This window comes from Brassica napus, chromosome C7, assembly GCF_020379485.1.
Source record: "Brassica napus cultivar Da-Ae chromosome C7, Da-Ae, whole genome shotgun sequence".
In the NCBI taxonomy this organism is placed as follows: domain Eukaryota; kingdom Viridiplantae; phylum Streptophyta; class Magnoliopsida; order Brassicales; family Brassicaceae; genus Brassica; species Brassica napus.
The window spans coordinates 44,542,431-44,565,842 of record NC_063450.1 but is presented as its reverse complement, the minus strand read 5'-3'; the positions used below and the strand labels follow the sequence as shown (position 1 = coordinate 44,565,842).

At 32.5% G+C, this 23,412-nt stretch overlaps 3 protein-coding genes across 3 annotated transcripts; all 3 read right to left on the bottom strand.

The window, feature by feature from the left end:
- Positions 1–67: 67 nt before the first annotated feature.
- On the bottom strand, positions 68–1,930 carry LOC106439885 (GEM-like protein 7). Its single transcript, XM_013881425.3, has one exon. The coding sequence runs from the start codon at positions 704–706 to the stop codon at positions 68–70; it is 639 nt and encodes a 212-aa protein (XP_013736879.1). The 5' UTR covers positions 707–1,930.
- Positions 1,931–2,967: 1,037 nt separating this feature from the next.
- LOC106444266 (putative GEM-like protein 8) lies at positions 2,968–4,452 on the bottom strand. Its single transcript, XM_013885758.3, has one exon. It carries the CDS (start codon positions 3,787–3,789, stop codon positions 3,148–3,150), a length of 642 nt encoding a protein of 213 aa, XP_013741212.1. The 5' UTR covers positions 3,790–4,452; the 3' UTR covers positions 2,968–3,147.
- Positions 4,453–12,783: 8,331 nt separating this feature from the next.
- Positions 12,784–15,694, bottom strand: LOC106444265 (putative GEM-like protein 8). The gene has a single exon (XM_048761994.1). It carries the CDS (start codon positions 13,634–13,636, stop codon positions 12,995–12,997), a length of 642 nt encoding a protein of 213 aa, XP_048617951.1. The 5' UTR covers positions 13,637–15,694; the 3' UTR covers positions 12,784–12,994.
- Between the last annotated feature and the right edge of the window lie 7,718 nt (positions 15,695–23,412).

Sequence of the window (23,412 nt, the reverse complement as noted above, 5' to 3'; positions counted from 1 at the left end):
ATATATTCATCACTGGAAAACAATGTGTTTGTACAATATCATGTCTGTCTCTTTCTAAGACTCTCTCCTAATTATTGTTTAGTGCTTGTTCGAGACAGTTGAAAGCTTTCTGGTAGCTCATGAACCCCATGAACCAGAAGTCAAAGCCATCGACCGTGACTACTTCAAGGTACTTCTGAGATGGTTTCTTTATGTTCATACTCTGGTTCACTCTCTTGATTTTGCACAAAGGGATTGACACTTTGTAGTGAACCCTTGTGAGATCTCCCTGAGGAGAAGCCACTTTGATTGATCTCTCACTGCAGAAAGCAATCTTCTTTGATGAGATGAAGAGTAAGCCTGCGATGGGAACTGCGGTTGTTGATAGGTAGCATTGGTAGGCCTTGAAGAGTTTCTCTTCATCGTAGACTCTAAAGAGCCGCTTGTAGATCTTCTCTAAGCCTCCCATTTGAATGATCTTAGCTCCTAGAGATAGCTTTCTCTTGACTGTTTCAGTTAGCTTTGGTCCTAGCTTGCTTTGATCTCTAGCTCCGTTTGTGAAGCTGTTGGTTCGAAGAATCGATTCTTTCTTGCTTTGTTCAGACTTCTTGGAAGGAGATGGGATTTGGAGCTTGTTGATGGATGCTGGATCAGGCAAGTAACCTGCCAGAGTAGTGTTGACTGCAGGGAATGCACTAACTTGTTGGTGGACTCTGCTCATTGTCATCTTGGAGGATTGAGTTTTGAGTAGTGATCTTGAATAATAATCTTGAGATAGATTGTGAGAGATGGTGATGATGAAACCTGTGTGGTGTGAAGGTTATTTAAAGGGAAAGACAAAGAGGTGGCAGTTAAAACAACATATCGTTGTGACTTGAGGAGCTTTGTGGTAATCACGGCCGTGCTTCCATTGTAAAAAATGAAGCTTTCGCTTAGGGCAGCAGTTTTTAAAAAAACTAATAGACCATCTTTTCTTAGTTTTTAATATGACACCAGGGCATTTTTCATCTTTCATTAGTTATTATTTTGATTAAATCATCTTTTATTAATTATATTTCTTTAATCCTACATAATAGAATGTATATATATGGTCAGTAATTTGGGTAACCTTAATATAGACTAGATGAAGAGAATCATAGATGTTGATTGTTATCGTTATAATGGTCTAATGGGTAGCTACCTAATGATATTATGGTAGTTTAAATAGTAAAATAACCAAATAAAAATAGACAACAAAATAGTTAATCTTAGAAAAATTAAGATTCAGAAAAGGTTAAGTAATATTGGTTAATTTGTGCATTGAAAAATGATTCAAAACATTAGAAACTTTTATTATTAATTTGAAAAAAGCAAAATTTATATTTAGAACTTTATAATGAATAATTTTTTTTTGATGTTTTTTATAAAAAAAAATTGCTATGTAACAATAGTATTTTGTTATTGTAATTTAAAATGTTGGGCATTTTATTCTAACTGCTTCTATGTTAGCTATAAGTGTTCGCACTGCTCTCGTGGTAATGGGGTGAGTCATGGATGGGGTCATCAAGTCGCACAGATAAAGCTACTTTCTTTGATGTTAAAAGCAATGAATGAGAAGAAGATCAAGCATATGCTCTGTTTTGCCTTTTTTTGCAAGACATACGTAAATCAAGGTTTTACAATATATTTTAGTTCAATAACTGATTAAATGTGTTAGTATTTTTGTTTGAGTTCGCTTTTCCAAATTTCGAAAACAGTTCAGCTGTGCAAAAGAGCTCCTCTATGGATCTTCTTAAAACAATTTGTAAAGTAATTTCAATCATTTCTCTTAAAATTTTGTAGTTGTTAATGTTATTTACAAATTGATTGATCGTTTTATATAACAAAATCACAGGTTAAAGTTATACGTAAAAATAATATTAAAATTAGAGATCCAAAAGAAAAAAGAACAAAAACAAAGTTAAAGAGAAAGAAAGATAACACGGTATGACGTTAGACTCCGACAAGCTTTTTTTATTATTACCTACAAGTTGGCCAAACATCAAGCTCAAAATATCACTGCTTTTTACCCTAATTTTTTTTTTTTTTTTTTGATTAACCTGAGGTATCTCAGGCCCAAGGAGAGACCCAGACTAATCCACAAGCAGGTGGATCGAACCTGAAACGTGTTGGCGTTTCCGTCTCGTCTCCTTACCACTCGACCACAATCACCCGGTCAATAAGTTTTAATTTTTGAAAAGATATCTAAATACGTATAGAAGATACGATTTGTTTCCTGATTTAAGAACATGCATGAAACAAGAAAATATCAAATCATATAGTACGTAACGGTTTATGAATCTGTCGAGCAAACTGAGTCATGCAGAAGGGGACGTCGTGTGGGGCTTTGGAAGCTTTCTGCGTTGGCATTGGGACCTTCTGATGCCTTCATTTCTTTAATTTCATACTAACTTAATAAAAATTTGTTACCATTTTTGGTTTCCGTAAATACTATTTAGACTAATTATTTAACTAACAAGTATAACTTTTTGTTGAATCTTTTCTTGCACGTTCACTCTGACTTCTTTCTTTTTGGGGGGTCAAATAGAACTTTCTTGTCATGAAGGTATAGAAGCTTTGAGTTTCATATGGAACAATCTTGTTCGTTAACTTTTGGAATCTTACTCAAATTATTTCTGAACCGTATTCAAAAAAAAAAAAAATTAACTGTATATATAATTTAAACAAACAATGATGTAGTTTTTAAAGTTAATAATTTCATATATATATGTTTACCGTTTTAAAAAAAAATGTCTGTCCAAAACTTAGAAATATATCTAGAATTTTAAAATCTTAATTTATACATTTATTTTTTATTTAAATTTTTAGACTCGAGTTTAATTTGTTCGACCACTCTAATTAGTAATTATACATGTTAAAAACGTCATTGATTATTAGGAATGGGAATGGCTATTAAATATTGATTTCACATTGGAGCTCAACGCATCATTGTGGATTAAGGAAAATAGATGATGCAAGTAAATATATTCAATCTTGCTCTTGTCAACAATGGAGGATATAAATAACAAAAGGATTAAAGAGTTTGTACAATATTGTCTGAATTTTCTAGGATCTATCCTAATTAACATTCTTGGAATGAAAAATAGGTTAAATTAGAAATGAAATATTTCCTTTTCAACCTTCGGCTTGTTATTGCTCGAGAGAAAGTGCTTGCTCGAGACAGTTGAACGCTTTCTGGTAGCTCATGAAGCCCATGAACCAGAAGTCAAAGTTATCGACCGTGACTACTTCAATGTACTTCTGAGATGGCTTCTTTATGTTCATACTCTGGTTCACTCCTTTGATCTTGCACAGAGGGATTGACACTTTGTAGTGAACCCTCATGTTATCTCCCTGAGGTGAAGCCACTTTGATAGATCTCTCACTGCAGAAAGCAATCTTCTTTGATGAGATGAAAAGTAAGCCTGCAATGGGACCTTCTGTTGTTGATAGGTAACATTGGTAGGCTTTGAAGAGTTTCTCTTCATCGTAGACTCTAAAGAGCCTCTTGTAAATCTTCTCTAAGCCTCCCATTTGAATTATCTTAGCTCCTAGAGATAGCTTTCTCTTGACTGTTTCGGTCAGCTTTGGTGCTAACTTGCTCTGCTCGCTAGCTCCGTTAGTAAAGCTATTAGTTCGCAGAAACGATTTTCCCTTACTTTGTTCAGGTTTCTTGGATGGAGATGGGATTTGGAACTTGTTGATGGAAGCTGGATCAGGCAAGTAACCTGCCGGAGAAGTCTTGACTGCTGGGAATGCAAGAACTTGTTGGTGGACTCTGCTCATTGTCATGATCTTGGAGGACTGAGTAATGATCTAAAATCTTGATCTTGAGAGAGAGAGAGAGAGAGAGAGAGAGAGAGAGAGAGAGAGAGAGAGAGAGAGAGAGAGATTGAGGGTGATGGTGATGATGAAACTGTGTGGTGGGAGGGATATTTAAAGGGAAAGACAAGAGACAAGAGACAAGGAGCAGTTAAAACAAAGCTCTGAATCGTTGAGACTCTAGACCTTTGTTGTAAAGGATGAGTCATGTATGGGTCATCAAGACACACATAAAGCCACTTTCTTGGAGTTAAAGGCAATAAGAAGATCAAGCATATGCTCTAATTTTCTTTATTATTTTTGAGAAAAAAATAATCATAGTGTTAAAGAGACATAAAAAAATTGTTTTAAAACTACCAAACCCATGTAAGGATTCAACTGGTAAAGTAAATCTCAAGAACTGGTGGAGTGTTATAGGTTTCTTATTCCAAATAAAAAGTAACTTAGGAGTGCAATTTTATGGATCATCTTAAAACGAATCCTACCCCTTTTCTATTTATGATTTCATTTAAATTGATTATCCTTACAATATTAAATCACAATTCAAACTTTTTATATTAGATATGCGCGCCCACAAGTTTAAAAAGAAAAGAAAGATCGATGATAACTCGGATTGACGTTAGTCCAATAAGCTTTTTTTACCTACAAGTTGGCAAAATAGCAACTTTTTTACTTTTCTTTTCTCCTTTTCTAGTCTGCTTTTATTTTTTTCACATATATCTATATATGTATAATAAGATATGTTTTCTAGTTAACTGGAACATGAAACAAGATAAAATAAAATAAAAGAAAATCAGGTATGACGTAAAACTTTTAAAATAGGCAAGAGCAAATGGAGCCATGCAGGACGTCGTGGCTTTGGAGCTTTCTGCGTTGGCATTGGTACTTTCTGAATTATGATGCTTTTATTACTTTAAAATCAAGATATGATAAGAAAGATCGGTTATAGTTTATTTATCGAGTATCTTATTATATAAAGCTTAGTTCTTCAAAGTTGCTAATTAACATGATCGCGGCACATACAATTATATGTTTTAAGATGTGACATGTGTTAATCTATTTCATAATTAAAAATATATATACTAAGATATTAACAAAAACAAGTTTTATTAAAAAGTAATTAAAATATTATTTAATAGTAATTTTCCTTTTTTTAAATCTTAATCAAAAGATAATTGCAAAAAACTATTTGATAATAATTTTCCTTATAATATTGTGACATGTGTTTAAATATATAATGATTAAACATATATATAATTAGAAAATGAAAACGAATTTTGATAAAAATTACTTATAAAAATTATTTCGCGGCACATACAATTATATATTTTAAGATTGTGACATGTGTTAATCTATTTCATAATTAAAAATATATATACTAAGATATTAACAAAAACAAGTTTTAATAAAAAGTAATTAAAATATTATTTAATAGTAATTTTTCTTTTTTTAAATCCTAATCAAAAGATAATTGCAAAAAACTATTTGATAATAATTTTCTTTATAATATTGTGACATGTGTTTAAATATATAATGATTAAACATATATATAATAAGAAAATAAAAACGAATTTTGATAAAAATTACTTATAAAAATTATTTAACAGTAATTGTTTTTTAATATTTAGTAGTAATTATTTAAGAAATTTATTTTTACAAAATCCTATAAAAAATTGAAAACCATTTATTTAATAGAATTTTCTTTTTCTAAAAGTTTGGTTCTTCAATATTTTTAATTAACATGATCGCAACTCATGGCAGTTATATATTTTAAGAATGTGACATGTGTTAATCTATCTCATAATTAAAAATATATATATTAAGATATTAACAAAAATGAATTTTATTAAAAAGTAATTAAAATATTATTTAATAGTAATTTTCCTTTTTTAAAATCCTAATCAAAATACAATTGCAAAAGACTATTTGATAACAATTTTTCTTATAATATTGTGACATGTGTTTAAATATATAATAATTTAAAATATATATAATCAGTTAATAAAACGAATTTTGATAAAAACTACTTTTAAAAATTATTTAAGTAAAAATAGTTTTTTAAAAATATTTAGTAGTAATTATTTTAGAAATTTTATTTTTTCAAAATCCTAAAAACATATTTGAAAACAATTTATTTAATATAATTTTCCTTTTCTAAAATTTTAATGAAAATATAATTATAAAATATTATATTGAGCTTAATTATTCAAAATTGTTAATTAACATGATTGTGACACAAGTGAGTTATATATTTAAAAATGTGATATGTGTTAAAATATCTCATAATCAAAATATATATACTAAAATAATGAAAATTATTTTTCTTAAAAATTAATTATAAATATTATTTAATAGTCTTATTATTATTATTATTATTATTGTTAGTATTTTTATAAAAAACTTGGTTCTTTGAAGTTGCTAATTTACATGATTGTGACAATGTTAGTTATATATTTGAAAATGTGATATGTGTTAAACTTTCTCATAATCAAAAATATATATACTAAAATAAAAAAGCGATTTTTTTTCTTAAAAATTAATTATAAATATTATTTAATAGTCTTATTATTATTATTTATTATAATGTTTGTTTTAATAGATACTAAAGATAGGGAATTATAAAAGATAAATATTAACTTTTAAGAAAATATGTTAAACAAAAACTAATTGTAAAATTCTACAAGTACAAAAAATTATTTATGAAAAAAAATGAATAAAAACTAACTTTTAAATAAATAATATTACTTTTGTAAAAGCCTAATTAAAAAAAAAAATTAAAAGTACTCTTATTATTGTCTTATAAGTAACTAACTTTCATATTATAATAGATAATTTTGCATGTTAAAAAAGTATGACCAAAAATAGCTACAAATATTTCACATATATATTTAGTTTTAAACTTCTACATATTATTTTTACAAAACACAATAGTATTTACATGAAGAGTATTACCTCGGTATTTTCTTTTAATTTCTTGATACAACTCAACTTTTTATTATCCTTACTACATCTTGTGATGCTAACAAAATTTTATATTTTGATGTTATTATCGTACATGAGTATGTGTGAATAATTAATTTCCTTTTTAAAAGTCTAAATAAAATAAATATATAAAAATAATCTTATTTTTCTTATAATTAACTAACTTTACTTATTAATAATTTTGTGTTAAAAAAATATAAACCAAAATTAACTTCAAATATCTTACCTAATATGATTGTGACATGTGTCAATTAGAAAAATAGATTGTGAATGTGTCAATAAAAACTGCGATTATGTGAAAATAACTTCTTCTTTTCCTAAAATCCTAAATAAAAGAGATTTCTAAAAAAAAAAAAAAATTCTAATCTTAACCAATTAAGAATTTTTTTCTTTTTATTAAAAAATTCCTGACGAGAGAGAATTGTAAAATTTTATTTAATAGTAATTTGTACTTATAAAAATTAATGATAAACATGATAGTAAAAAATATTTAGTTAAAAGGAAAATTTGTAAGCAATATTAGTGATATTGGAAAAAAAATATTTTGAAAATGGCAACTTTTAAAAATAGTTAATATTTACTGGAATTAATTATTTGGTAGAAATTTTATTTTTCTAAATCCTAGAAATATAATTGTAAAAGATTATGTAATATTAATTTCATTTTCTAAAATCCTAAAAAACTGTACAAGAATATTTGATAGTTTTTTTCTTATTTATATAAGAATCCTAAACAAAAAACAATTGTATCATATATTTGAATCCTAACCAAAAGAGAATTGTAAAATATTATTTGATAATATTTTTAAGAGCGTATTTGATGATGAACATGATACAAAATAATTATTTCATTAACAAAAGTAGTGTAAAATTAGTATTGATATGAAATGTAAATTTTCTTTATTAGTAAATAAAAATAATTTATTTCATAGCAATTTATTTTTTCTTAAATTCTACAGAGAAGATAATTGTAATAGGTTATATGATAGTAATTTTCTTTTTCTAAAATCTTAAACAAAATTGTAAAAGAGTATTTAATGTTTTTTTTAAATTGTAAATAAAATGAGATTTATAAAATATAATTTTTTCCTTTTTAAAAAAAAAATCCTAGCAAAATAAATTTAAAGGAATTATTTAATAAAACATTAAATTATTACATAAGAACATGTATAATGTTGTCATTGACTCGATTGATGTATTTGAGTTTCATTTCTTTTAATTTTCATTCAGTTTTTTATTTTGGGTTGTGTTCAGTTTAAACGTTTAGATATAGTATTTTATCTAATCCTAAGTATAAAGTTTATAACAATTCATTTATGTACCATGACTATAAAATAAAAATATTAACTTAAACTTATGTGTAAAATGAGGTTTAATTATAAAATAAATCTCAAACAACATATGCAAAAAGCAATCATAAAACTATAATAAAATTATTTACATATATCTAGAATAAATCATAACTTCCATTTTTATTACTTTTCATTTTTTTTTTCGGATTGTGTTCAGTTTAAATTGTTTATGTATATTATTTTCTCTAATCTTTAGTATAAAGTTTATAACAATTCATATATGCACCATGATTATAAGATACAAATATTTACTTGAACTTATGTGTGAAAACAGGTTTTAATTATAAAATAAATCTCAGAAAATATATGCAAAAAACAATCATAATACTATAATAAAATGATTTATTATTTTATAGTTAAATTAAAGCATCAAACAAAACCCGTTGCGTTGCAACAGACTCATATCTTGTTTAGTATATAAAGGGCAATAAAGAAGCATGAAATATAGTTAAATAGCAACACAAAAAGGAGATCCATTTGAACTTGATCCCACTATATAAAATACATGTTTCATCAATTCGTCACCCATGTGATATTCACATGGTTTATGTACCATAAATAGTTAATGAATATATAGTTTAATCATCTATTATTATAAATATGCATGATGAAATTTAGTGGACACTGTATTAAGGTATAAATGATTATAAATAGGTACATGAACTTCGAAAAGGTGAATGATTAGTTAGTTGTTAAGACATGAATGATTCGGTAGTTGTAATTAAGACATTAAAATTCAGATAAGGAATATATGTCACAACGACATCTAAGATGCAAACATAAATTTTTATTTGGAGTGGGTTGTGGCTAGTGTCGATTCTAACAAACCCTAAATAATATTCGATGTCTTATGCTAAGATTAAACTTAATATTATTTTTCTCATTATTGCTCCGTTGTGTATAATCGGCTCAACTCTTAGAGCATTCGCATCAGGAGTTCAAGGGGGAGGAGGTCGCACGTTTTACGAAAAAAATATATTAAAATAAGCATAAATGAAGACTTCGGTTCGTCCCGTCTCTCCCGAGTGAACCCGGGTCGTGACTGTTCAGCGGACCCCACACCCCGTGGCGATCCGCTATTGGTCACTTTATTTAAATTTTTTTTTAAAATAAAACGAAAAAAAAAAATAATAATAAAAAATTAATTTCTTGAACCCCAATGAGCGGTTCACCGCTGCCCATGCTCTTAAACCCGCAGATACAGTGTATTGAAATCAAATGATCGACGTTGATATTCTTCTATATATGAATAGTTAAAACCAGTCGATATTAATCTGCATTACCTTAAGCATCACCTATTTATCTTGTAGCATGGGAATTTTCAACTATATATATGTATATAAACCATATTATTTGTAGTTTCTACCGTCACAACCCAGTACTCAATCTTAAGCTTTATAGTGTAACATCATTTTCGGGGTCCATGTTCTTAGTCGGATAAGATATTTTGACTATAGTATTCGACCAATCGAATGTGTATGTCGACAGGTAAAACTTGGTGGGGACTGGGAAAATGGTTGATTGGTCAAAGAAAAGATATAAATAGATAAAAGTGCAGAGAAAAAGAAGTTCCATAACAGAGCATGACGGGTCATTCAAATATGTAATTATCCTGAAGTTGTTAATATTTTTCGACGTGTGTGATGTAATTTGACAATTGACATTATTAACAAAAGTATATAAATTAGAAAAAGTAAGAAAAGTGACGTGAGAGACAATTTTCCTTAGCCTGAAAGATATATTGGTCATTGGAGGATGATTTCAGGCTTTTTTTCCGCACGTAAATGTGTCATGCACTCTCGCTTGTGCATTGTCATCTCCACGTAGATTTTCTTGATTACAAAATATACGTTAACAGAACCAAAATTTATATTATTTTTATAACTATATACGTTTTTTTTTTGACATCGTCTATAACTATATTCGTTGACAAAAAAAAAGTCTATAAGTATATACTATATGCCCTTTGTCGTATCATAAGTTCATAACTAAACACTCACCAGAGATATGTTTCTTTAGTCTTGATAGTGCAATTCTTAACATGCGAAACAATAATCAATTTGAATGAGTATATGATCAATAAAAATAAATTTAGCAAAAAATAAAATAAAATACGATCAATAAATTTTGTTTAAATCCAATAGATACTTGATTTAACAACCTAGTTTCGACAAGTTTGTTAACATCAGCCTTTTTAGCAAAAATAAAATAAAACAATAATACAATTGATTTTCGTTGCTCTAGTCTCTAGATCAATATAATTGACTCTTCTCATTAACAGAGTGAACTCATTGTACTTAGCTTTCATCTGCGAGTTTATGTTTTACGTACTCAAAATGAAATAACTCAAATGGTTCTACTGAAAAAACGAGTTCATGCGTCTCATTTTTCGAATAAACCTGGCCAATTACTGGGAAAAAAAAGAGAGAAAATATCAGCATGATGATAATCAAAAGCATGTCTAGATAGTTAGATGATGTTAGATACATATGATCCACCTACATAATTACAAATCTAGTACACACATGTGCATGTTTTCACATAATGGACAACAAAAAGATAGTATCCATGTGTACGTACACTTCTTTCATGTACACCATTAATCAAAAGCATGTCTAGAAACAGAGACAATACGTGTGAGAGAGGAAAGTGTCAATTCTTGTCGAAGTAATAGAAGATACGATATGTTTCCTGATGAATCGGAACATGCCTGAAACAAGAAAATATCAAATCAAAATTATGTAACCCTTTATGAATCTGTGGAGCAAATTGTATCATGCAGAAGGGGACGTAATTGTGTGGCTTTGGAAGCTTTCTGCTTTAGCATTGTGAATTTCTGATGCCTTTATTTCCGTAATTTCATGCTAACCTAATAAAGATCTATTACCTTTTTTGGTTTCCGTAAAAATTCAGACTAATTAGTTAAGAACAATACATAGGTTCACTCTCATTCACCACACTCTTCGTAACCAACCAAAATGCCATGTATGAATAGTTTAAAAAGACAATAAAAATAAAAAATTAAATAGCTAGAAAAAAACAACACCTACATTAATTAGCGCCATCTGCAAAATTCTAAATTCTAAAAACTTAAACTCTAAACCCATAAATCCTAAATCCAAAACACTAACCCATAAACCTCGATCCTAAAATCTAAACCCTAAACCCAAACTCCACACAATAAACCCTAAATCCTAAAATCTAAACCCTAAAACCTAAACCCAAACTTCTAAACCGTAAACCCATCTGCTAGTTAATAAGATTAAGGTTTACGGTTTAGAAGTTTAGGATTTATGATTTAGATTTTAGGTTTTATGGTTTATGGTTTAGAGTTTAGGGTTTAGGGTTTAGATTTTATGATTTAAGGTTTATTGTTTAGAGTTTGGGTTTAAGGTTTAAGATTTAGGGTTCAGATTTTAGGATTGAGATTTATGGTTTAGTGTTTCAGATTTAGATTTATGGTTTTAGAGTTTAGACGACGTTAATTAATGTCGGTGTTGTTTTTTTTCAGCTATTTTTTTATTTTTATTTTATTTTTTAACTACCGCTACATGGCACTTTGATTGGTTATGAACAGTGTCATGAATTTAACAATTCACCACGTGGATGAACCTAAGTGTTTTGAATCTTAGAAAAAAAATTGTTGGATCTTTTCTTGCACGTTCACTCTGACTTCTTTCTGTCTTGGGGGCGGTGGGGGTTTGAGTTTCTGATGTAACAATCTTGTTGGTTAACTTTTGCAATCTTAGGCCACTCAGGAACTTATGTCGACATCGATTCAGTTATTAACAGTGTTTTCTCAAATTATTTCAGAACCTTGTTTAACGAAGTATTAACAGTATATTTTTTAAAAAATAATAATTTAGTTTTTTAAGTTAATGATTTCATCTATATATGTTTTAATAACTTTGAAAAAAAATCCGAAACTATAAATTTTAAAAGAGAAATACTCTAGGATAGTACTAAAAATGTTTTGGTCACAAAAATAGACCACAAGGAGGAAAATGACCAAAATGTTTTATTAAAGAGGTAAATATATATTTATACCTGGTTAACTAATCCAAACCTTAGAGTTTAGAGTTAAGGGGTGGAGATTTGAGATTGAGGTTTAAATTTTTATAAAATAAAAAATAAATATTAAAAATTTGAAAATAAAAATTTTAAAAATTTGTTTCAAAAAGTATTTTCGAATTACAAAAATAAAATTTGAAAAAAAAATAAAAAAAAATTTGAAAAAAAAATTCAAAAAAAAAACAATTTATAAAAAAGTTCGAATTTGAAAACATATAATCTAAAACTATAAAAAGAATTTTTTTTTTTTTTTTTTTATGTTTTTTCATTTTTTTTATTTTTTTTTATCTAGGGTATTAGTGTCATTTTACCTATTAAATGAAATATTTTAGTCATTTTCCACCTTATGGCCCATTTTTGTGACCAAAACTTGAAAATTGTCTATTGAGAATTGCCCATTTTAAAATCCTATTTATATATTTAATTAAAATATATTTTATTTCTTAGATTCGGCCTTGTTCACATGCTAAAAACGTCATTGGTTATTAGAAATGGGAACGGCTATTAACTAGTATTAATTTCTCATTGAAACTCAACGCATCTTGTGATGAATGATGGGATTATGAATTAAGGAAAACAGATGATATCAGTAAATATATTCAGTTTCATGCTCTTGTCAACAACGGATAACAATAACATTAAAGCTCTAATTTAAAAAAAAAGTTTGTACAATATTGTCTGAATTTTCTAGGCTCTTTCCTAATTAACATTCTTGGATTGAAAAATATATTAAATTAGAAATGAAATATTTCCTCTTCAACCTTCGGCTTATTATTGCTCGAGAGAAAGTGCTTGCTCGAGACAGTTGAATGCTTTCTGGTAGCTCATGAATCCCATGAACCAGAAGTCAAAGCCATCGACCGTGACTACTTCAATGTACTTCTGAGATGGTTTCTTTGTGTTCATACTCTGGTTCACTCCCTTGATTTTGCACAAAGGGATTAACACTTTGTAGTGAACCCTCATGTTATCTCCCTGAGGTGAAGCCACTTTGATAGATCTCTCACTGCAGAAAGCAATCTTCTTTGATGAGATGAAAAGTAAGCCTGCGATGGGACCTGCGGTTGTTGATAGGTAACATTGGTAGGCTTTGAAGAGTTTCTCTTCATCGTAGACTCTAAAGAGCCTCTTGTAAATCTTCTCTAAGCCTCCCATTTGAATTATCTTAGCTCCTAGGGATAGCTTTCTCTTTACTGTTTTGGTCAGCTTTGGTCCTAACTTGCTCTGGTCGCTAGATCCGTCCGTGAAGCTATTGGTTCTCTGAATCGATTTTTTCTTGCTTTGTTCAGATTTCTTGAAAGGAGATGGGATTTGGAGCTTGTTGATGGAAGCTGGGTCAGGTAAGTAACCAGCAGGAGCAGTCTTGACTGCAGGGAATGCAAGAACTTGTTGGTGGACTGTGCTCAATGTCATCTTGGAGGATTGAGTAGTGATCTTGAATCTTGATCTTGAGAGAGAAAGAGAGAGGGATAGATTGTGAGTGATGAAACCTGTGTGGTGAGATGGTTATTTAAAGGGAAAGACAAAGAGACAAGAGGCAGTTGAAACAAAGCTTTGAATCGTTGAGTCTTGAGACCTTTGTGGTAAAGTATGAGTCATGTATGGGTCATTAAGCCACTTTCTCGGGGTTAAAGGCAATGAGAAGATCGAGCATATGCTCTATTTTTCTTTATTGTACTCTGAGAAAAAATAATCATATAGTTAAAAGGAAACATAAACATATAAATAAATAAAGGGTTTCAATCTACCAAATCCATGTAAGGACATAACTGGTTAAGTAATATCAAGAACTGGTTAGGTGTTTAAACTTTTGTTTTCGATTTTCAAATAGCAAAACAACTTCGGAGTGCAATTTTGTTGATCCTCTTCAAATGTCTAGAAACGTTTAATTTTCAATTTAAGGTTGCACAGGAAAAAAAATTCTCAATTTAAGAATTCATTCAAATTGATGATGCAAATCACAATTTAAACTTAGAAAGTTTTGATATTAGAGATGCCATAAAAGTTTTTTTTTTATTTTAAAGGAAAGATGATAACTCGGATTGACGTTAGTCTCCAATAAGCTTTTTTACCTACAAGTTAGCAAAATAGCAAGCTTTTTTTATTTTTATTTTCTCCTTTTCTAGTCTGATTTTATTTTTTCACATATATGTATATGAGATAAGATATGTTTCCTAGTTAACTGGAGCATGAAACAAGATAAAACAAAATCAGATACTACGCAACACTTTTTAATAGGTTAGAGCAAATGGAGCCATGCAGAAGGGGGACGTTGTGGCTTTGGAGCTTTCTGCGTTGGCATTGCTACTTTCTGATGCCTTTATTACTTTATTTTATGGTATGATAAGAAAGATCGGTTATAATTTATATATTTCATATAAAGAAGCATGAAAATAGTAAAATAAAACATACAAAAAGGAGATCCATTTGAATTGGATCCCGCCATATACATGTTGTTTCATCGATTCGTCACCCATGTGATATTCATATGGAGAATCGATATGGAGCAATCCGTTCGTGTCGTTTGGTTTGGAATTTTTACGCCGGTAAGGAAAATTGAAACTGTTATGAAATGCAATCTATCATTGTCATTAACGACCATAAATCTTTTATCCCACTCCTAGCACGATTCCTAATTCAGTTCTTAGAAGCAGAATGGCGAACTCATCATTCCTCCTTGCTGACTTCGAAGCCACCTTCCATGAATGTGAAAAGAGACGGTGAGTGTATGGGCGTCGATATGCTTCTTCTTGACTCGAAGGTATCTCCGGCGATTTGAAAAACAAAGCTTCCATTTCCTTTGAGGTTTATAAGTGAAAGTTTCTGTATTCTCACTTGATCTACATCGTATAAAGGAGGGCGTATATATGCCAATTACAGTTGAAGTAAATCCCTAACAAATGGGAGAGAATCATGGAAACCGAAGATACAGAAAAGACTTATTCAATTAGAAGAATATAAAGGTATATTCTTTCACCCTCCCGCAGTGAGATCGTTGGCGCAGCGAACGGTCAAGCTGGATCGAAAGTCTGTGAAGAGTGAAGTGGGCAAGCCCTTGGTAAAGATGTCCGCATACTGAAGTGAGGAAGGAACATGAATGACTCGTACTTGCCCCATTGCGACCTTTTCCCTGACAAAGTGAAGATCGATTTCGATATGCTTTGTGCGTTGGTGCTTCACCGGATTCGTAGACATGTATACTGAGCTGATGTTATCACAAAAGACCAGAGTAGCTGTGCGTAAAGGACAATGGAGCTCGAGCAAAAGATTGCGTAAGAAATATGTTTCTGCAACCGCATTTGCGATACCTTTGTATTCTACCTCTGCACTCGATCTTGAGACTGTCTGTTGTCGCTTTGAAGACCAAGAAATTAATTTGTTCGGCATAACCGGAGGTGGAGCGACGTGTATCAGGGCAACCTCCCCAATCAGCATCAGAATAAGCGGTGAGAGTTTGCTGCGAGGACTTAAAGATTTGCAAACCGTGTGACTTCGTACCTTGTATGTAGCGTATTATACGGCGAAGGGCACTCATGTGTGGTTCACGTGGGTCGTGCATGAACAGACATATTACCAATCGCAGAAGAGGGCAAAATGTTGAGGACATGAGCCGCTACATGTAGAGCTTCAGCCCAGTAAGAGGGAGGAAGATGCGATTGGAACAAGAGAGTCCTGATAGCATTGTTTATGGTTCGGATCATTCTTTCAGCTTTGCCATTTTGTTGACTTGTATAAGGACAAGAAAACCTGAAAGTTATGCCATTTTGAGCAAAGTGAGTATGAAAAAGAGAATTATCGTATTCACCACCATTATCACATTGCAAAGATTTAATGTGAGTGTTGAACTGGTTCTTGACATAAGCGGAGAAATGTAAAAATTTTGAGAAAACATCGCTCTTCCTGCGAATTGGATAAACCCATAAGTAATGAGAGAAATCATCAAGAAATAAAACGTAATAGCGACAACCACTTAAGCTGTTGACCGGAGAGGTCCACACATCAGTATGAATAAGATCAAATGGTTTATTGGTTTGAGAGATGGATTTCTGAAATGGAAGTTTTAAGTGTTTCCCAATTTGACAAGCATTGCAAAAAGGCATGTTGTCTTTATTACATGAAATAAAACCCGAAGAAGTAAGAGAATGAAGAGCAGAGTTGCTGGTATGAATGAGACGCTTATGCCAAGTTGAAGGAGAGTCGTGGGTGATAGCTGCCAGTGCCGATGGTTTATTGAGATGAGAAGGCACCGGATAAAGATCACTTGCACTGTCACTGCGGAGTAAGAGTTTCCACGTTTCCAGATCCTTCACAGAAAATCCAAAAGGGTCAAATTCAACAGAACACCAGTTATCAGTGGTGAAACGACGAACGGAGACAAGATTTTTAACAATGTTTGGAGCAATAAGCACATTTTTTAAGTGTAATAAGCGAGACTGAGAAGGAATGGAAGAGTGACCAGAAGAAGAAACTGGTATCGATGAACCATTGCCAACGGTAACAGCCTTTCCGATGTTCTTATTAAAAACAGAGTGGAGTATACCTGACGAGGAAGCTAAATGTGCTGTGGCACCACTGTCCATGAACCAGCCATTATGCGAAGGATCAGTCAGTGTCATGGTGTTGAACGCCTCTGCAAAGTCCTTAGTTGGTATCATGTTCGCGTCGGCTAAGTGAGCTTGAGACGTAGGTGTTGACTGTGTCGGAACTGCATAAGGACGAGTAGCATATTGAGCGTTAGGGGGGACTTGCCACGGAGCTTGTGAGGGCTGAGGCTGCTGCCAGGTGTTGTAGGAACCGTACCAGTACGGTGGAGGTCCCCAATTGTTGTACGGAGGGCGCTGATGGTAGTTGTTGTTGTTGTAGCGTCCTCTGTTTCGATTACCTCTTCTGTTGCCACGGCCTGAGTTGTGCCTCTGATTGTTGTATTGCTGTGATTGTTGCGGTGCAGTGTTTGGTGTAGTTGTGGCTACAAGCGCTGAGGTAGAGGAGGCATGATCAGTGTGAGACGCCGTGACCTTAGTAACTTTCTTCAATCGGGTTTCCTCCATTTCCAACATATTCTTTGCATCATCAAAGCTGGGAAATGGCTTCTGGTGTTTGATAACATTGAGTACATAGTCGAATTTCTCATTGAGACCGTTCAACATGTACATTACCGGTGTCTTCTCTTCCACTGGAGCATCGAGATTTGACAGCAGATCGGCAATGGATTTGAGTTGTTGGCAGTACTCGTTGATGGATTGATCTCCTATCTCTTTGTTGCGAAGACCATTATCCAGTTGCATCACTCGAGCTTCCTTGTTATTACGGAATTGATTTTCAATCCGTGTCCATACATCGTGAGCTGAGCCTCCTTTCTTGAAGGTGGTTTTGAAAAGTGGCTTAGTTAGGGTACCGTACAACCATAATTTAACGATTGCGTCCCGTTTGTGCCACACAGCATCATCGTCACCGGTTGGTGTGGTTGTACCATCAAGATGACCGAGAACATCAAAAGTGAGACAATGCATGAGGAACAACTCCTTCCACGCATCGTAATTGTGTTCATCAAGGTCCAAAATCAGAGGAATGTGAGTTTTTATGTTTGTTACTCCATAGGCTCTCTCGGTCGGGGCGTTTGGGGCAGCCATCGATAACGTAGAAGAGCAGAGAAGAACGAACGAAAAAGAAAAGAAAACAAAGAAAAAATTGGATCAGAGAGATGGCTCTGATACCATGAAAGTTTCTGTATTCTCACTTGATCTACATCGTATAAAGGAGGGCGTATATATGCCAATTACAGTTGAAGTAAATCCCTAACAAATGGGAGAGAATCATGGAAACCGAAGATACAGAAAAGACTTATTCAATTAGAAGAATATAAAGGTATATTCTTTCAATAAGTACCGATTGGATTAATCATTTGAATAGGACGTTATGTGCTTCGTTACAATTTTGTGTTATGCGTACATTCAAATGTCGCCGCGTCTGAATTTTGTGCAGTCCAAAGGAAATGATTTGCTCTGTTTTTCTTTCTATGGATTTTGAAGATTGGTCAAGGAGGTACAGTAGAGTGTTCCTTGCACGAGAGCCTGAAACATGGAGGATTGTGAGGTTGAAGAAGTTTAGGTTCGACAAATTGAGCCTGAGAGTGTTAAGTCCATGGAAGAGAGATGGTGATTATTAAACTATATCTCCACAGTCACTTACTGTTGCATTTTCTGCAGGATATGATTTTGATGTCTACCATTTAACCAAGCAGATAGGCCTGATGTTCTAACACTAGCACATGATCCGTATCTCTACCACAGTAAGAAATGAGAGTGTGTAGTCTTCACAAACAAACCAGAGATGCTACATAACCAGGTACAAGATTTATGTTTATGTTTTGAATAGATTATAAAGTTTCTATATGTTTTTCTAAATTTTATATCTCCAACCCCTTGAACCATATTAATTTAGGTGAATTTGATTTGTTTGTCTTCTCTTAACTTTGTATGTACATAGTTTCCATGTTTTTGAATAGACCATGACCTCAAAAGTTGAGACATGATATTAAGAAGTTCTCGGATGATTGGGAGACATGGGCTAACTGTGAAAGTGAAGATGAAGCAGCAGAATAACTGAAACCATGAGAGGTAGAATTCTCTCATCTGAGGTCTTGCGACGGAGCATTCAAAATTTTACTCCGGGAACCATCAAGGAAAAAGGTTCTGCATGTCTTCCTTAAGAGTGTTTCTGCAAAAGGCATTGGGGAGGCATCTTAATCCCCACCTTTAAAATTTTACTCCGGGAACCATCAAGGAAAAAGGTTATGCATGTCTTCCTTAAGAGTGTTTCTGCAAAGGGCATTGGGGATGCATCTTAATCCACACCTTTATAGAGTAACCACACGTAGAAACGTTGCTCCATAAACTCTTAATTAAAAGCGTCTTACTTGCTATGTGGTTAGAGAAGTAATGAGGTGTTAAAGACAGTTCAAAGGAAAAAGAGTTCATGATTCTTCTAAAATGATAGGTCTACCTATGTAAGAACTCATCTTAACTAAATTAATATCTCTCAATTGTTCATCCCATATTTTCAATTGCTCTTGAGGCCATGGATTTAATATGGATTGCAGATCCAGATTTTTTCTTTGGCAATGATCGACAGTTACAAGTGAGATACAAATAAAATGTATATAATTGCAAAATCCAGATGAAAAATGTAATAAATGACAAGATATAAGAATATAAATGAAAGTAAAATGATACAAATATATATAAGTATATAATACCAAAATAAAAAGAATACATCCAGTTTGAAATTATCTCAACCGTCAAATTATAAAGTTTATTTAATTGTAACAAGACTGAAGTTGAAGATTCTAGCATCAAATAATTTTATCCAAAAACATAATAAAAGAAAAAAGGAAAACAATCACGAACATAATAATTCAAGGCACATATATAACCAAATTCTTCCAACATGAAATAATTTTTAAATAAAATATACAAATGTTCCAAGCGTAGACCTACTCTAGTAAATATATAATTTAATTTATTATTAGAAATATGCATGACGAAATTTAGCGGACATTGTATTTAGCTATAGATGATTATATAAATACATGAATTTCGGAAAGTATAAAAGGCGAATGATTAGTTAGTTGTTAAGACATGAATGATTCGATCGGTAGTTTTTAATTCAAAGAAGGAATATATGTCACAATTTGGCAAGAAAGAAAAAGTAATTGAAGAGAGAGGTGAGAGGAAGTTTCTCTCAAGTCTTTCTTCTCACCAAACCTCAGTCTCCTCGAACCTGACTGTCTGAACCTCGTTTCCGGTGGCCGGCGGTGGTCGTTAGTCGTCGGTCGCTACCCCAAATCGCTCCCTCCATCCAACCTCACCCCTATCGAGCTCTGTTTTCTCCACCTCCTCCTTGCTTCATCACCTCTGATTTTTCGTTAGGATAGTGGCCGGATCCAGCGAATCAAACCGGTTTCTGGGTGTGTACCCAGCCTCCCTGGAGTGATGGCGAGGTCGTGGATGTTCAGAACTCTTCAGGAGGCACCGTTTAGAAAGTAGATCTAGGGTTTGGCTTTCGGTGGATCTGGGTCAGTTTCACCTTGGAGGGTTCGCCGGAGCTTCAGTGTGTCGCTGCCGCTGCGTCTCTGGTCAGCCTTGCTGCCTCCTCTGTCTACCCCTGTCTCTGTCTTCGGTTGCTCTAGCTAGAACTTTCCCGTGTAGATCTTCGGGTTTAAGACGAAAAGCAATGTTTTGAGGGCTTCGCCGGAGACTTCTTTTTCGTTATGTCTTCACAACAACTACCATGGCGTCGGATGGTCTCGGATCCTTAGGTGGTTCGAGATAGCTCAGGGATTTCAGTTCTCTGCTTTGTCTCTGCCTTCTATTGGGTTCCCTCATTTTTTTGCCTGTTGATGGGAGCTCAAACCTCCCCCGATTTCAAAGTTTCAGAAAGAATTTGACTTCCACTTCCTGCCCTTTTCGAAGCTAAGCTGCCAGATCTTTCAGTGCTCTGCTTGTTTGCCGGGACCGGAGTCAAGCCGTATAACCTCCGCTTCCGCCAGCCTGTATCTCACTCGTGCTTATCTGCTGGCGTCTTCGCTTCGGTTTGGATTTCTCAGAGAGTTGATCTTGTCGTTTTCTAGAGTAAGCTTAGTCTGGAGTGGACTTCGCTAGTTGTGATGGCCGGACCAGGACTTAGTCAACCCTGCTTCGCCTGTCCTCCTTTTGGAGTCGCCTTTGGGAAGGTCTGCGGTGCCTCGGACTGTTCTCCGGTTGTGAACTCTAATGACCGCCTCTCTTGTTACAGGTTTCCGGTTGCAAGATCATGTTGTGATCTCCTGATACTTAATGGTTGCTAGGAATTCGTACTCTGCAAAGCTTTAGTCATGTCTCTAGAGAGTGTGGCTAAACCTTGGTTTGTTTTAGAGAGTCTTTTTTACCTTTTTTTGTGGCTCTCTCTAACACATTTGCTTTAACTAGCGCTTTAGATTTCTAGGATTTGATTTCTTCAAACTCTTGTAATCTCTCTATGTCATTACCAGTTAATGAAATTAACATACTTAACAAAAAAAAAATATATGTCACAACGACATCTAAGATGCGAACATATATTTTTATTTGAAGTGGGTAGTGTCGATTCTGCCTAACCCTGGATAATATTTGATGTCTTATCATAAGAATAAACTTAATATTCTATTTCTCATTGTTGAGTCGTTGTATACAATATTTGGACATCAAATGATCGACAGTAATATTCTTCGATATTGTATAATTGATTAAAACAGTCAATATTTATGCATTACCTCCATCACCCATTGATCTTGTATCATGTATATTTTCAACTATATATTGTCAAACCATTCAGTTTCGAGCTTTATAGTGTTCATCATTTTCGGGGTCCATGTCCGTAGTCGGATCAGATATTTTGACTATATAATATACGAGCAATCGAATATGTATGTCGACAGGTAAACTCGGTGAGGGCTGGGGAAATGGTTGATTGGTCAAGGAAAAGATACAAATAGATAAAAGTGAAGAACAGTCCGCTTTGTTGTGGGGTGGATTGGTCTCCTTGATTCATCTGCTAAAAATGTTTGGTGGGTTCATCGGAGTTTTTACCAAAACAGATATACACTTAAAGCTTTATCTCTTTTGTTCGAAGAGTAGTTTATTTTTCCATTTACCGGTGGGTTCATCGGGACCAGCATTATCATCTTCTGCTTCTTTTTTAAGGAGTGCTTTCCTTCCATTCTCGTGGAGATGTTTATCCATATCTATAACCGTCTTACTATCTTGTGGAGTGGTCCGTTTGGGGCCTGAAGATGCAGTAGAATTTGTTTCGACGAATTTTCGAGGTGTGGATTGGATATCAACGTCACAATTTAAGGTGAATATCTCTTCGCTGTTCTACCATGTCGTGAAGGCTACATTGACGCATTCAAGCACCATCCATATAAATTAGAAAAAGTAAGAAAAGTGACGTGAGAGACAATTTTCCTTAGCCTGAAAGATATATTGGTCATTGGAGGATGATTTCAGGCTTTTCTCGGAGCGTAAATGTGCCATGCACTCTCGCTTTCGCATTGTCGTCTCCACGTAGATTTTCTTGATTACAAAATATTTTTTTTTGAAAAACTTTGAATGATAACTTTTTTAATTTATTTTCACAAAAAAAATAGCCCTCAATTAGAAAAATGACCAATTTTTTAATTAAAAGATAAATATATATTTATGCCCTAAGATTAACTAATTTAAACTTAGGGTTTAGAGTTAAGGGGTGAAGTTTCAAATTTAAAAAGTAAAATTAAAAAATAAAAATAAAAATAAAACTATTTTGTCATTTTTTAAGATTATTTTGGTGACAAAAACTTAAAAATGACTATTTAAAAGTTGTCTTTTTGATAAAAATATACGTTAACAGAAATCAAAAATTATATATTTATGAGTCTATAACTATATACGTTGAAATAAAGAAGTCTATAACTATATATACTATATTCCCTTTGTCGTATCATAAGTTCATAATCATAACTAAACACTTAGCAGAGGGATGTTTTGTAGTCTTTATAGTGCAATTCTTAACATGCGAAACAATATAAAAAAAAAGAGTATTGATAAATAAAAATAAATTTAGCAAAAAAAAATATGATCATAAATATTTTTTAAATCCAATAATATTTGATATTCATTGCTCTAGATCATTACAGTTGACTCGTCTCATTAACAGAGTGAACTCATCGTACTTAGCTTTTATCTAATAGTTTATGTTTTACCATATTATATACTCAAAATGAAATAACTCAAATGGTGCCATTGAAAAAACGAGTTCATGCGTCTCATTTTTCCAATAAACCTGACCAATTACTGGGACAAAAAGAGAGAAAATTAATTAACATCAGCATGATGATAATCAAAAGCGTGTCTAGAAACAGAGACAATCCGTGTGAGAGAGGAAAGTGTCATTTCTGGTGGAACATTGGAAGTAATAGAAGATACGATATGTTTCCTGATTAATCGGAACATGCATGGAACAAGAAAGTATCAAATCAAATATTACGTAACGCTGTATGAAACTGTGGAACAAATTGTGTCATGCAAAAGGGACGTCGTGTGGCTTTGGAAGCTTTCTCTGATGCCTTTATTTCTGTAATTTCATACTAAATTAATAAAAATTTACTACCCTCCGTAAACATTCAGACTAAT